This window comes from Nicotiana tomentosiformis, chromosome 7 (genome assembly GCF_000390325.3).
Source record: "Nicotiana tomentosiformis chromosome 7, ASM39032v3, whole genome shotgun sequence".
In the NCBI taxonomy this organism is placed as follows: domain Eukaryota; kingdom Viridiplantae; phylum Streptophyta; class Magnoliopsida; order Solanales; family Solanaceae; genus Nicotiana; species Nicotiana tomentosiformis.
In genome coordinates this window covers 68,307,697-68,321,088 of record NC_090818.1, presented here as the reverse complement: position 1 = coordinate 68,321,088, position 13,392 = coordinate 68,307,697, and the positions used below count along the sequence as shown (strand labels likewise).

The following is a 13,392-nucleotide window of genomic DNA, read 5'->3' as shown; positions in this document are numbered from 1 at the left end:
TTTTAATCATTTAGATCTCAGTCATTAAGTGTATTTATTTTTTATATCTGAATTTTAATCACTAAGATCTTAACCATTAAGCTTATTTGTTTGCTCAATGTTACAACTATTTAATGGGTCTGAATACATCTTAATGATTAAGATCTATAGTATAGTCTTAATATCATTAAGATGTTATACCTTCAAAAATTTATGTAAAAATGATATCTGACTATTACTCTTACACTTTTACCACTAATCATTATCACCACTGCTATCGTTGTCCCCCACCATTATAGACTACTATTGTTCACTACCCACCATCCTTAGTCACAACCACCACTACTAATAAACACGAATGTTAGTTGTCATCATCACTAGCCATCATTTACAACCATCATTATCAACCACCATTACCATAACAATCACCGTTATATATCGTCCATCACTGTTATCGGTCATCACAACCATCAACCACCACCGTTAATTACTATTGTTATCCACTATCTACTATACAGTCATCACTATCAACCAACATTACCACCATCCACTACCTAGTCGGCACCTACAACAACCGCTATTAGCTATCGTCACCACCAACCACTATATAATTCTAAAAATTATTTTATTAATAAAGTTTTAAATTAATTAGTACTATTTGATTTAAATTTATACTTATTAATTTTTAAATAAAAATAAGTTTTATACATTCAAATATAGAGAAAACAAACAATCTTAATTATTTAGTATTCAGATCTTAATACAACATCTTAACATTCAGATGTGTATTAAGATTCAGGCGTTTTAATCTCAATACACATATTGATATTCGGATTCAAATGTATTAATCTTAATAAAAACAAATAAGGTCTTAATATCATAAAGATGTTATACGTTCAAGAATTTTTATAAAACAATTATAGTTAACTATTACTCCTACACTTTCACCACTAATCATCATCACCGATCGTTGTCCCCTACCATTATATAAACTACCACCACCCACTACCCACTATCTAGTACCACCATTCTCGGCACAACCACCATCGATGCCAAGCATGAATGTCAATTGTCACTACCACTAACCATCATTTACAATCGTCGCCACCAACCATCATTACCATAGTAATCACCGATCACCGCTATCAACCACCACTATATATAGCCATCGCTGTAATCAATCACCATAAAACACCACCGTAACTACTACTGTCGTCCACCATCTACTACCCATAATCATCACTGTCAACCAACACACCACCATGGGGTGGACATAAAATCCGAAAAATCGAATTCTGAACCGGACCGAATTAATTCGGTACTTCGGTTAATTCGGTACTACTTCGGTATAAATATTTCAGTTATTCGGTATTTCGGTACGGTCTTCGGTATTGAGGTTTCGATATTTTGGTATACCGAAATGCCGAAGTATTAGGCTTAATAGTTTATCCCAATTTCCAAATAGTCTAGGACAGCCCAACACAAAGATAATACTGCTGAGCCCAAACCCTTAGGCCCAAGTCCAACCCCACTTAGACTAACGATAGAAAATTAGGAATTAACATACCTTTTCAATTTATCACCTCTCTCAATTCTCTAAAGCTCTGCCGCTGACCCGCTGTGACCTGTGAGTTCTAGTTCGAGCCCTCGACCGCCGATTGTGCGACAGAGACCTCGGCGACGACGACTTCTCTCCTCGGCGACGGCGACTTCTCAGTTCTCTCATCGGCGACTAACCTTCATTGTTCAATCTTCAACAGGTTTACAGCTTCTCGCCTTCTTCATTCTTTAACGTCTTTATTTTTTCTTGAAATTTTAATAGTGATTTTACCGCCCTTGTAAGTTGTAAGCAGCAGTTGAGGTGTTTAAATTTTGATAGTGGTTTCCTTAGTAAGAAGTAATATAAGGCGACTTTCTGTCTTTCTCTCTAATGGACTAGACGTCTTGAATATTTTCAATTAAGTTTGTTGTTTGGCAAGTGTATCATGTTTGGTTGATCTGCTGTAGTTTGCTATTTTATGTGTTTGGTAATGTGGTATTAAGTTTGTTCAAGCTTTTCTAATGTAGCAACAACACTGTTCAAGCTTCTCAAGAGCTGCTTTTCTAATGTAGTAACAGCACTATCTCAGTGTACCGAACCAATCATTTGGTTGGACTGTTAGTTGCTCTTTATGGTTCAACAGAATCAACACTGAAACTGCTTTTCTTGAGAGGATACCGAAAATCAGAAACTGAAAAAATGAGGTCTCAAAGCAGCTCTTGAACTGTACAGTAAGGTTTCAAAGCAAAAGTGGTCTATGAAATGAGGTCTCAAAGCAAAAGAGCCAAATACTACAAAACGTCAGTGTTGTTAATTTGTTATTGTACAACTTTCCAGTTTCTTATCTTTTTCGAAGACTTCCAACTACATTGATGTAGTTAATTAATTGTAGTTACATATTCCTCTTTTATTATTGCATCATATCCCAACACAATGCTGTTACTACATTTTAGAAGCTTGAACAGCTTGATCGAAGTAAGATTTAGCTCAAGGAGAGACGTTTCACGTTAGGCATAATCTTGATTCTTGGGAGATTTGAAAGACTTTGGTATGATACCGAAACCGTACCGAACCAAATAAGAAAATACCGAACCGTACCGAACTACTTTGGTATGGTATTTGGTACGCACAATTGATATACCGAATACCGAAGTACCGAACCATAGTTATTAAATACCGAACCGAAGTACCGAACGCCCACCCCACCATCTACTACCCAGTCGGCACCCATAACCGCCACTGTTAGCCATCATCACCACCAACTACCATATAATTTTGAAAAAATATTTTCTTAATATAGTATTTACTATTTGATTTGAATTTATACTTATTAATTTTTAAATAAAGACAATATTTACACATTTCAGATGTAAAGAAACCAATAAGTCTTAATTATTCAGTATTCACCTCTGAATATTCAGATGTGCATTCACATTCAAACGTTTTAATCTTAATAAAAATAAATGAGGCCTATGTACGGCTATTTGTGCAATTGCCCCCACTTAAACCCACAAGTAAAAGCATGATACAGAGGCCCAACACGCAATCAAATTGAAACGAGAATAATTGGTGCGACGGAGATCTTGAGTCTTCTTCCTTGGGTCATAGTGCTCAAGTATTCAAGCTTCTTCCGACGAAGAAGCTCTGCCTTTGCTCTACTGCTATACCCGACCGGTGAGCTCTGCCTTATTCTTCCTTTATTTGTATGAATCCTCACTAAAATTTGCATACTGAAACCAAGTATTTACAACAATTCTCCAGTCTCGAGTGCAAGACCGTATTACCTCTGCTGTGTCAATCGAGGACTTTACTTCTCTTTCTGTTTCTCAACTGAAAACCTCAATATTAGTAGTCTAAAAAAGGAATATTATATCAACAGACAATAGTAGTCTGAAAAAGAGAAATATTTTGCATTCTGAAAACAAGGCTAAAGATTTGGAAGCTAGTGCAAATAATTCTTCTTCTTTCCTGTTTTTGCCACAATGAATTAGACTAATGAGAAAAAGTAGAAAAAAATAAAAGAAACTAAACAGTAACACATAGGAAGAAGAATCAGCATCGAAGAGAAACAAAGTAAGCAAGTTAAACTTAAACATTAGATAAATAATTAGCTATGTTTAAACTTTAACAGCTTGTTTGGATGGTTGTTACCTATTGTATTGTATCGTATTGCTACTTTAAATACAATATTTGTTTTGATTGTTACTTAAATTTTATTGTATCATATAGTTTAAATCCCTTGTTACGTAACGACGAAAAATGCCACTTTATGGAACGACCGATTTGGTGTGGTCACGTCGTTTTCTTATTTTTTCTCTTTTCTTACCCTCTTTTATTATTAAATAATTCTATTTTATCATTTACCATACCTTTTTATAATAATATTACCTCGTATCTTACTTTTATTTATAATATTGCAAGTTTATTCTTCATATTGTTGGTGCATGACACCATGAAACGACGGCAAACGATACTATATATACAAACATTGTATACATCAAAACGATGCAGTACAATACAACATACTATACAATACATTATGAAATGATACATAACAACCATCCAAACAAGCTGTAAACAAATGCTGTCAGGGGCGGATTCATAGCCTAGATTATGGTGCACGTGAACCATGGCCCCTCCACCAAATTAGATATATTATGTACATATTTCCTAGAATAGATCTAATTTTAGCAATTGGCCCCCATGCTCCAAAATGGCTAAATGGTGCACTTGATAAGATGCTAGGTTATTTATCCAGAGGAATAGAGATCTATTCTCACTTAATACTTTTTTTTTCCCTTTCTTTATCTCCTTCCTTTAGTTTCGAACCCAAGCCCCATTCCCCACTATCAGTCCTTCCTAAACTCATTCCCGATACTTCTTATTCTCCCTAATCCCATTTTGTACCAAAGCCCCAATTTTGGTTGTGTCTCTCTCTCATGCTCTAGAACCCTTGTTCTCAAGAAGATTTTGCTCTCAGACTCACACTTGTTTGTTTTAAGTGACTTCTCTCTTTGGTTTTGTTTCTAAAAAGGGTCCTTTATTCTAGAAGTTTCAGTATTAACTCATATACTATGATATAGTTGCACCTGGCAGGACATTTATTTGTTCTCACTAGACGTAGTGGTGCACCCATGTTCATGAAATCCTAGATCCGCCTCTGAATGCTGTGAGGGAGAATCGAACCGTAATATTCTCCAATGTAGGACCTTTATATCCCATCTCAAAACCAAAGCACCCATCAGTCTTTTTGGATTGTGAGTGCTAGCTGACCCGTTATATATCACTTTTAACATTTTTCTAAATAAATGTAGTTTGAGTCAGGGTCAATGGGTGCTCGAGTACCCACCACACTATGTGGGTTCACCCCTAAACAAAAATGTGACTACGGGAGTGCGTAAATTCGAACAAACTAGAATAACACCTTCGTGTACATAGAAGGAGGGGAAGATCTAAAAAGCAACGTAATAAGGAGTATTCTATGTTAAGAGAGAGGTTGTTTATACCATATGTACCCGATTTCTTCGTCTAAAGGAAAATTGCTAAGTTTGTGTTAAGGGGTTGTTGGAGTTGTTTATTCTATTTTGTTTTTCATTTTTTAGTTGTAAGTTTTTGCAATGGGTGAATTTAGATATATGCATAGTAAGTAGCAGTTGTTACAAGAAGAATGAAGTTGAAATGAGTTCAGACTACATATAAGAAATTATAATGTATAAAGTCTGTCTTCCAGGGAAATGACACGAGAGATGAAGATGTAACACACAAAATCGAAGTAGGATAATTAAAATGGAGAAATGTCATTGGAATGTTATCTATAAGAAGGTAAACATTATAGTGGAAGACCAGTTTTAGAGAACCCGTTGCCAGACCAACAATATTATGTAAGAGTAAGTGTTGAGTCTTGCATATTTTCAAGATGAGTGTTATAAAAATACGTATAAGAAGATGAGTATGCAGCCATAATAATAAGACAAATAAAAAGTGATCAAATTACAGAAGGTTCAAGTAGTACACTTAGAGGACAGATGAGAACATCTTAGAGATGGTATTAGCATGTCAATATCAGGCTAAATGCTGATTCTATGATGATTGAGAGTGTTGAAAGTCAGTAGAATCAATAAAATAATATATTTAAATATGTCTAAGTTCTTGGAGTGACTCAAGAAAATTGTACAGATTATTCTAGAATCATTTGTATTTAATTGTATGATATTACCTGCCTTGTTAGATGTAGAAGACAACTAGTTATCATATTGTTAGTACATGAGGAGGTCTTCTTGTACATTGTTTTTTCACTCAAGACAAGGCAAGTTCTCTCATTTGTTTGCTTTTTCACATGGTATCAAAGTGTCCTGATCTTGGTAGAAACCTGAGTGGCTTTCGTCTATCAGCGCTGACCTTTTGTCGCCTGCCCAGTTAAAGCTTTCTTCTTTTCTTTCTTCTTTCAGTGACCTTTTTAGTGGCAAAACTCTTCTTTGCTGTGACCATTTCAATACTTGCACTTCCGCTTCCTTTTCGATGACCGCCCAGTGACCCTCGCCTCTTTTCTAGTGATTGTCTCGTGTGACCGTGCCTCTTTCAGTTGTCTGCTCTGGAGGCATCCTTAATGACATGATTTTATAGCCACAAAAGTGTTTTGACATGTTTAAGACCACAAGTTATAGTCTTTTTTTCCCTTTAAACTCCTGCATAGTCGAACATGTTCACATAAACTGAAATGAAGGTAGTATAACTGAACCCAACTAGTTCTGCGATAGAGCTTGTTGGTGTTGATATATTTGCAATTGGCACAGGGGGTGACTATTCTTCCTTCCTTCCAATGAGAAACTCTTTCATTCCACTTGATGCCCTTAACTGGTCGCAAACATTCAAGGAAAAGCAACATTTAAGTGTTTCTATCTAAGAGATCTGACCTTTTTTTTACCCCTTAATTAACTCTTGAGAAGATGATGATAAGGAAAAATTATTTTACATTTTACCATTATCTTGTGCGCTCTCTGATGCAACTTCTAGTGCTGATTGCTACTGGGCGTAGATTGGTCTGTGATTCTTGAAAGTTGAACCTCTCTCTTATGTTGTAATACTCGATCCCGGAGAAGTTACTAATCTCTTTGTTTTCTATCTTTTCATTCTTAGTGAATGAAAATTATTCATGTATCACTAACATCATCCATCTGTCAGTTGCGCAGGAGCTTAATGACCAAGGACTTTGATAGAGATGTATCAAATCTCAAATGCCTTTTCATTGCTAAATTTGGATGTTGAAGATAGCCAGGATGAAACCCGAACTGATATTACTAATGGGGCCACCGGTAGAGTAAACAGAAAAGGTCAGAAAGAAACAGATCATTTTATCTAAACTCTAAATAAATATGCAGCTAATCTTTAAGTGGAGAACCATAGAGGGGAGGGCCCATTATTCACCGAGTTCTGAACCGTGTGCCATTGGCCCTGGGGGATTTCTCAGCTAAAAATAATAATAATGCAGCTCATCCTTAATCCTTAGCCTTCCTTTTGAAACCGTAGCTATAGCTTCTGTTTGCGAGAAATGACAATTTATGAACTACGCAGGTAAAGGGAAAGACAAATATGGCAGCCCAGGAGAGATGGAAGTACTTGAACATGAAAAAGGGGATCAGAAGTCAGTTTCAGCAGAGTACAAATTGCCTCTTGTATGGATTGACCTGGAGATGACCGGTAATCAATAGGTTATGATGTTTTCGAAATGTGCCTGGGTCTTTAACCTTATGCATTGAACCACATCATTCTTATTGCTTTTTCTCACTATATTATCTGTCATAAAGTCCATCACTATGTATACACTGCTGTGGAATGATATGTGCTGGCTATCCCTTTAAGGGTTTAGACTTTAGAGTGTCCTTGAATTGCTTATTGGCTGTCCAATTATATTGGTTTGACTTTTCCCAATGGGCTGATGCTACCAGAGTCCTCTTAAGGTCTTTTCTTCCCTGGGCTGTGTAACTTATGCTACGGAGGCCTCCTCCATATACCGTCATTAACAAACTCATCCTCCCATTTATTGATTTAAAGAAGAGTCTCTAAGCTTCTTTCTATTTTGTTTTCCAGAGGCTGCTTTAAATTCTGAGTGTCAAAAATCAACTATTCAGTTCCTAGTGCTGACAGTCAGAGACTCATCTTCCATCCTATCGTCCAGGTTTGTCGTCCAGCTATAGCCTCCTCTCCCTCATTCTGTACGTGGGTGTCCAGTAGTAGTTTACTTCGATTGTTATCTGGAAACGTCTCTAGGTTGCTTCCTACCCCCCTTACCTTAATCCTCTTATCCTACTACAAGTGACCTCCAAAAGAAATTTAGGAAGTGGAATAACTAGATTGTGCTAACATATTCATTTCCACGTATACCTTCCATTTCTCCTGCTTGCATGTTGACCTTTCCTTTCTAGTCCTATTCCTACTATTAAGCCAGGACGTCTTGGATAAGGTCATCCGTCAACCATCTATGGTCATCTTTCTTTATGAGTGACTAAGATAGCCATGAGCCAAAATATTGCTATGTATACAGAGCATATAATTTTGAAACTTTTACTTCTATATATACTGCTGTGCTTAAAAGATATGTACCACAGGTAGCTTATCGTCTTTGCTGTCTGTGATTAGTCGAGAAGGTTAGAAATGATACTTCTGCTCTCCTTCACTCCCAAAATTTAATAGAACTATCTATATTTCGATTTCAAGAAACTTCTGATGTTTACTTGATCTCCCCTTCCCCCTTATTTTGACTCGCTGTTGAGTCTAGTATAACCCTTAATTCTGTTGCTCTGAACCTATTGTTATATGTTCCTTTCTTTGGGGATTGCTAACTGTACCCACTTTTAAAAAGAAGTCCAAAAATCTATACCCACTGTTAGATGCTCCAATCAATCATAATGTTTTCCCAAATCTTTTTCCCTAAAAAAATCCCTAAACTATACTGAGTCCAATTCTCCACCTTTACCCCAAAAAGAAGATCCTATCAACCACTAAATTATCATTATCCTTCTATTGGTGGATACTTTATACAAGATTACTTGATGTTAAAAAGCTGAGATTAATTGCTTTAGAAGAGAGACAACGTATTGTAGGATGAGACGCCCACAATTTCAAAGTGGCCTGTAAAATTGCTAGGGGAGAAACTGTGGGGAGGCTACAAAGCTACTGGACTGTGTAATCAAGCATATTGTCAGAGAGGTAGGCCCAGGATTTGAAGGCGACAGAGGCCACCACGTGGCATGTGCCTTATAAAAGAATGTAACTGAGATCACCAAGCTCATTTGGATAATACTTGATCAATGTCATTATTCTTTCATTATCAAAATTAGTACTCCCTCTGTTTCAAATTAGATGAGGTACTTTCTTTTTTAGTCTGTTCAAAAATAAATGATACATTTCTAAATTTGGAAATAATTCAACTTTAAACTCTTCATTTTACTCATTTTACCCTTAATGAGAAGTTTTTATAACCACACAAATGTCATGGCCCCACAAAGCTTTTACCCATAAGCTTTTAAGACCACAAGTTTCAAAAGTCTTCTTCTTTTTTCTTAAATTCCGTGTCGAGTCAAACTACCCCATCTAAATTGAAACGGAGGGAGTAAATGAATTTAGTCGGCTTCAAGCTTGTCATTATAAGAAGCAAGTTACTACTTACAAAATTGTTAAGCTTCTAAAGTTGCAAACTGATGCCATCCGCCTAAGCCTTGGTGAGCAGAGTTACTTATTACTTGTGCCGGTGGGAGGTAGTAGGTACCCTGTGGAATAGTCGAGGTACGTTTAAGCTGGCCCGGACACCGTCATAATAAAAAGAACAAGTTACTACTCATTCATCAAAACGATTGTTAAGCTCCCGAAGTTGCAACATAATTATACTACAAAAGAGCTCAACATGTAAGTGATGTGAATAAATAACACTAGAAGGTTTATGCGTAGACTTTTTAGGAATATAGATTTTGTCCATCTTGAGCACCCAAATATCATGTTTATCACAAAATAAGGAGCCTTCATCCATTGGAGATACCAATATGTTGTCTCTCATCAATTGCAACATTTTCTTACTACAGTTAAGAACTACCATTGCGTGGAAATCCATAAAGATGTGCTCAGTTCGTTCAACTTCACCAACACTTTCAGCAATGACTGTGTTTATGGAAGCGCGAGTGATTCTTTCATAAAGCACTAGTTTTAAGGCTTGGCTAGAGGTTTGCTCTACATCTTGGTGAAGTAAAATTTCCACAATAGGTGTTTCAACAAAATGCTAGATTTGTCAAAATCAATGCCAATCAATTCAAATTGCTTTTGACAAGCAATCTAAGAATAAAAGAAGTGATGGCTGAATTCGTTTAAATGCCTCAATTAATGTGGCAAGGTTACTCTTGAGATTTGGATAATTTTTTGAGGTCACGATGAAAGTGCATCTTCGAAAAATAAAGGCTTTTTTTCTTGGAATTTGGAATGACTCGAAAGAAGGCTTCTGGATGTGGATAGTGTTACATAAAAAATCCTAAAAAAATAATATGATGATGTCGCCAAAAATTCAAAAGGAAATTGTGAGTGCTTGTGCACAAGAAACAATGAAAGTTATAATTGATGGCTTCGATGGATATTATTTTGAGATATTAGTTGACAAGTCTTAAGACATCTCGCACCATGAACAAATGGCCCTTTGCTATAGTTGACAAAAAAGACGAAGTTAATGCGCAAGTTATTGGTTATGCTTATATCAGAGATATATCGGCGTCTCTGAAAGAAGTAATTTATTTTTTGCTTTTGAATCACTTATTAAGTCCATCTAAAATCCGTGGACATGACTATGATGGAGCTAGTAACATGTAGGGAGAGATGTATGGTCTTAAAGCTTTGATTTTGCACTACATTCCATCATCATATTGAATTTACTGTTTTGCTCATCAATTAAAATTACCGTTTGTAATTGTTGCTAAAAGACATTTGCATGTGAATAATTTCTTTGCTATATTTGCTAACATGTTAAATGTGGTTGAAGCATCTTTTGAGCGTAAAGATCTACTTGGGGATCATATTTTAGAACATTTGATAACTTTATTGTTTTACTTTCATCTATCTATCATTCATGTGCTTGAGGTGAATGTGAGGGTTCTAATCCAAATGATAGATTGCAAGCAGAATATTTATTGAATTTGTTTTCTCATTTTACTTAATGTTGAAAGTGTTGGTGATGTCGAATGAGCTGAGTGTATCTTTACAGAGAAAAGAGCAATACATTGTCAAATAGCATGGTATTTTGACCTTATTAAGGAAAAGGTTACTAGTGATGAGAGAAAGAGAATTTTTGATGGATGAAGTCTCCTCATTTTGTGATAAACATGATATTTTAGCGTCCAAGATGGACGAATTCAATAAGTCGAAGCGTAGACCTTTACTGTAACATATTCAAATCACTTACGTATTGAGCTCTTTTGTGTTGTAACTGATTTGCAACTTCAAGCTTCACAATTGTTTTGATGTTGTGAGCAACAACTTGCTTCCCGTTATGACAAGCTTGAATCCGGCTAATTCATTTGCTAAATTTGACGAGGAGAGAATAGTAACATTGGCCTATCCAGCTGAGTTTGGTGAATTGAAGCTTCGAGATCTCGATTACTAACTTGATACTTTCATAATGCACGTGAGACGTGGTGACCCTATGTTCTATGATCTGAAGGAGTTGTTTGGCAAAAGCATTTGTTAAAACAAACCTTGTGGAGAATAGTTGGGTCTCGTCGGGCGAAACTTAGTTTCGGCAAGAACTTTCGGCGGCAGACTGGTGGTATGAGTTAGGGAGAGAGAAGTTGAGTTTGGAATTGGGGCAAGGGTATCTAAGTTCTATCGTGGAGAGAGAAGTGGGTTTGGTGCTTTTTAAGGGAGAAACTTCATCAAAAGAAGAGGGGGGGGGGGGGGTAGAAGAAAAAGCAAAAAAAAAAGAAAAGAAGAATCTGGACTGAAATTTCTTTAAGTTGGGAATCAAACCCAGGTCACCAAATACGAGCAGAAATGAGCAAGCTGACCAATGCACCCACCCAATGTTTGTGTATCGGGGTGCGGGTGACCCCCCCGCCCCAGCGAAGGTTCGCCTGGGCACATATACTGCTCTAGAAAACTTTTGCATGTCTCAAATGCACCAAGGACAGTAGCATTGCACATCTCCTAAGTCATAATCTCGAAGATGAAAAGCACACCATGACTTTGTTTTGCTTCCAATGTAGGTTTGAATATTGAAGTTGATAGGATATTGGAGATTGCTTGTGTAGTTACAGATGGAAATTTGACGAATTCAATTGAGGTATTCATACACTGCAACTCTGATTTTGTTATGTTATTAACATCATCGTCTTTTTAAGTTTGTATATTCCCCCTTTCAAAAACAGTGGTTTTCTTTGAGCTTGTGGTTAATCAGGAAAAAGGGAAGTAATGGTCAAATGATACATAACACAAAACTGTTTTGTGCGAGTAACTTAAATTAATATATACAGTACTTGCATTATAATCCAAATTGAATGCTGAAGAATTCCCAGTGCTTCGGTGCTCTTTGGATGACACTGATCCTACTGCTGCATAATATGGAAAACTTGTGACCTTTTCAGCCAGTACAATTTTGCCATATGACAGCATTTCTTGTGCATCTGTGAATCACTTCATATATCCTCCTGGTTCTAAAGCAGAAAGTATTTTATGTTTCCAAAAACAGGGTCCGGATTTGGTTATAAATCAACCTAAGGAGTGTCTAGACAAAATGGGTGAATGGTGTCAAGAGCATCATGCAGCTAGTGGTGAGCTGCTTTTCCTCTATCAGCATCATTCTGCATTTTAGGCAGCTATATTTAGAATAAAGTTACTTTTTCAGTATTGTCAAAACACCTTTTTAGTTCAAGATAATCTTACTTTCATTTAGGTTTGACTGAGAGGGTGCTTAAGAGTACGGTCACTGAAGAAGAAGCTGAGAAACAGGTAGGTCTTGCCTTTTGTCTTAAATGTACAACAGTGAGATTCCAGAATTGGGAAGATAAATGACAAAAATATTTACAGTGTAATCACACATCTGATTCTACTTGTTCTTTTTTTCCCTTGAACTGGTTGCATATAATATTGTACCGAAAGCTGAAAAAAGAGGTAAGTAGAGGAATGGACCCATTTCTGAGTATCCCACCATAGTGCCAGTTAAACCACACCCCCCCCCCCCCCCTCTTTGGTGTACGACAGGTCTCTCTCACCTCATAAAGGACTCTTGAGGATATGGTCAATAAATTGAAAACATAGACCGGATCCTAAAGAGTAAACTCGTTTATGCGCATCAAGATATTGAGGGGTTGTGAATGCTCTTGAAAGAGTGGCGCTTCCAGAACGCGAACGCAAGAGGTGCATGCCTGTTGTCAGCTCGTGTATGTTTTGGTCTATGTACTTTTCTCTTACGGTACTGTTCTGGACAATAACTTCATGTGATACTGAACCTCAAATTTTCTAAATCCTGTTCTTTCATGTGCTCGTTTTTGGATAAATCCTTGCCTACTAGATGTTGAAAATTAGCAATTACTTTTACAGTGGCTATGTCCTCACATTGAAATTGGTCCACATTGAAATTGTTCCTTAAGGTGAATACCGTTTTCAATTTTTCCCACTCCACAAGGCAAAAAATATAGTTTCAAGTTGAAGAGTTGTAACCACATCAATACCTTTCGTTTCCTCTGCCTTTTTTTTTTCTTCTTTCTGCTGCAAATTTTATTGCCTCCTCGTGTTGATTTATTACTATTTCATTCTAAGCTTTTCCGATGAATCTTTGGGATAGAGCATGATTGAGAATTTGAGATGCATGGCAATTGCTATGTGGTCCATTATTGTTCTTATGT

The 13,392-nt window shown here is 36.6% G+C and overlaps 1 protein-coding gene across 4 annotated transcripts in view; it reads left to right on the top strand.

The window, feature by feature from the left end:
- Window positions 1–1,447: 1,447 nt before the first annotated feature.
- Window positions 1,448–13,392, top strand: part of LOC104105565 (oligoribonuclease-like) — a 27,737-nt gene continuing 15,792 nt past the window's right edge. Inside the window, exons 1-6 of one of the 4 annotated variants that reach the window (XM_009613912.4) lie at window positions 1,448–1,739; window positions 6,701–6,849; window positions 7,091–7,216; window positions 11,755–11,831; window positions 12,237–12,318; window positions 12,441–12,496. In XM_009613912.4, the coding sequence (XP_009612207.1) occupies window positions 6,738–6,849; window positions 7,091–7,216; window positions 11,755–11,831; window positions 12,237–12,318; window positions 12,441–12,496 (453 nt within the window). In that variant the 5' untranslated portion in view covers window positions 1,448–1,739; window positions 6,701–6,737. The remainder of the gene's footprint in view (window positions 1,740–6,700; window positions 6,850–7,090; window positions 7,217–11,754; window positions 11,832–12,236; window positions 12,319–12,440; window positions 12,497–13,392) is intronic. The other 3 variants (XM_009613913.3, XR_688399.4, XM_070181652.1) reach the window with 3 other exon arrangements.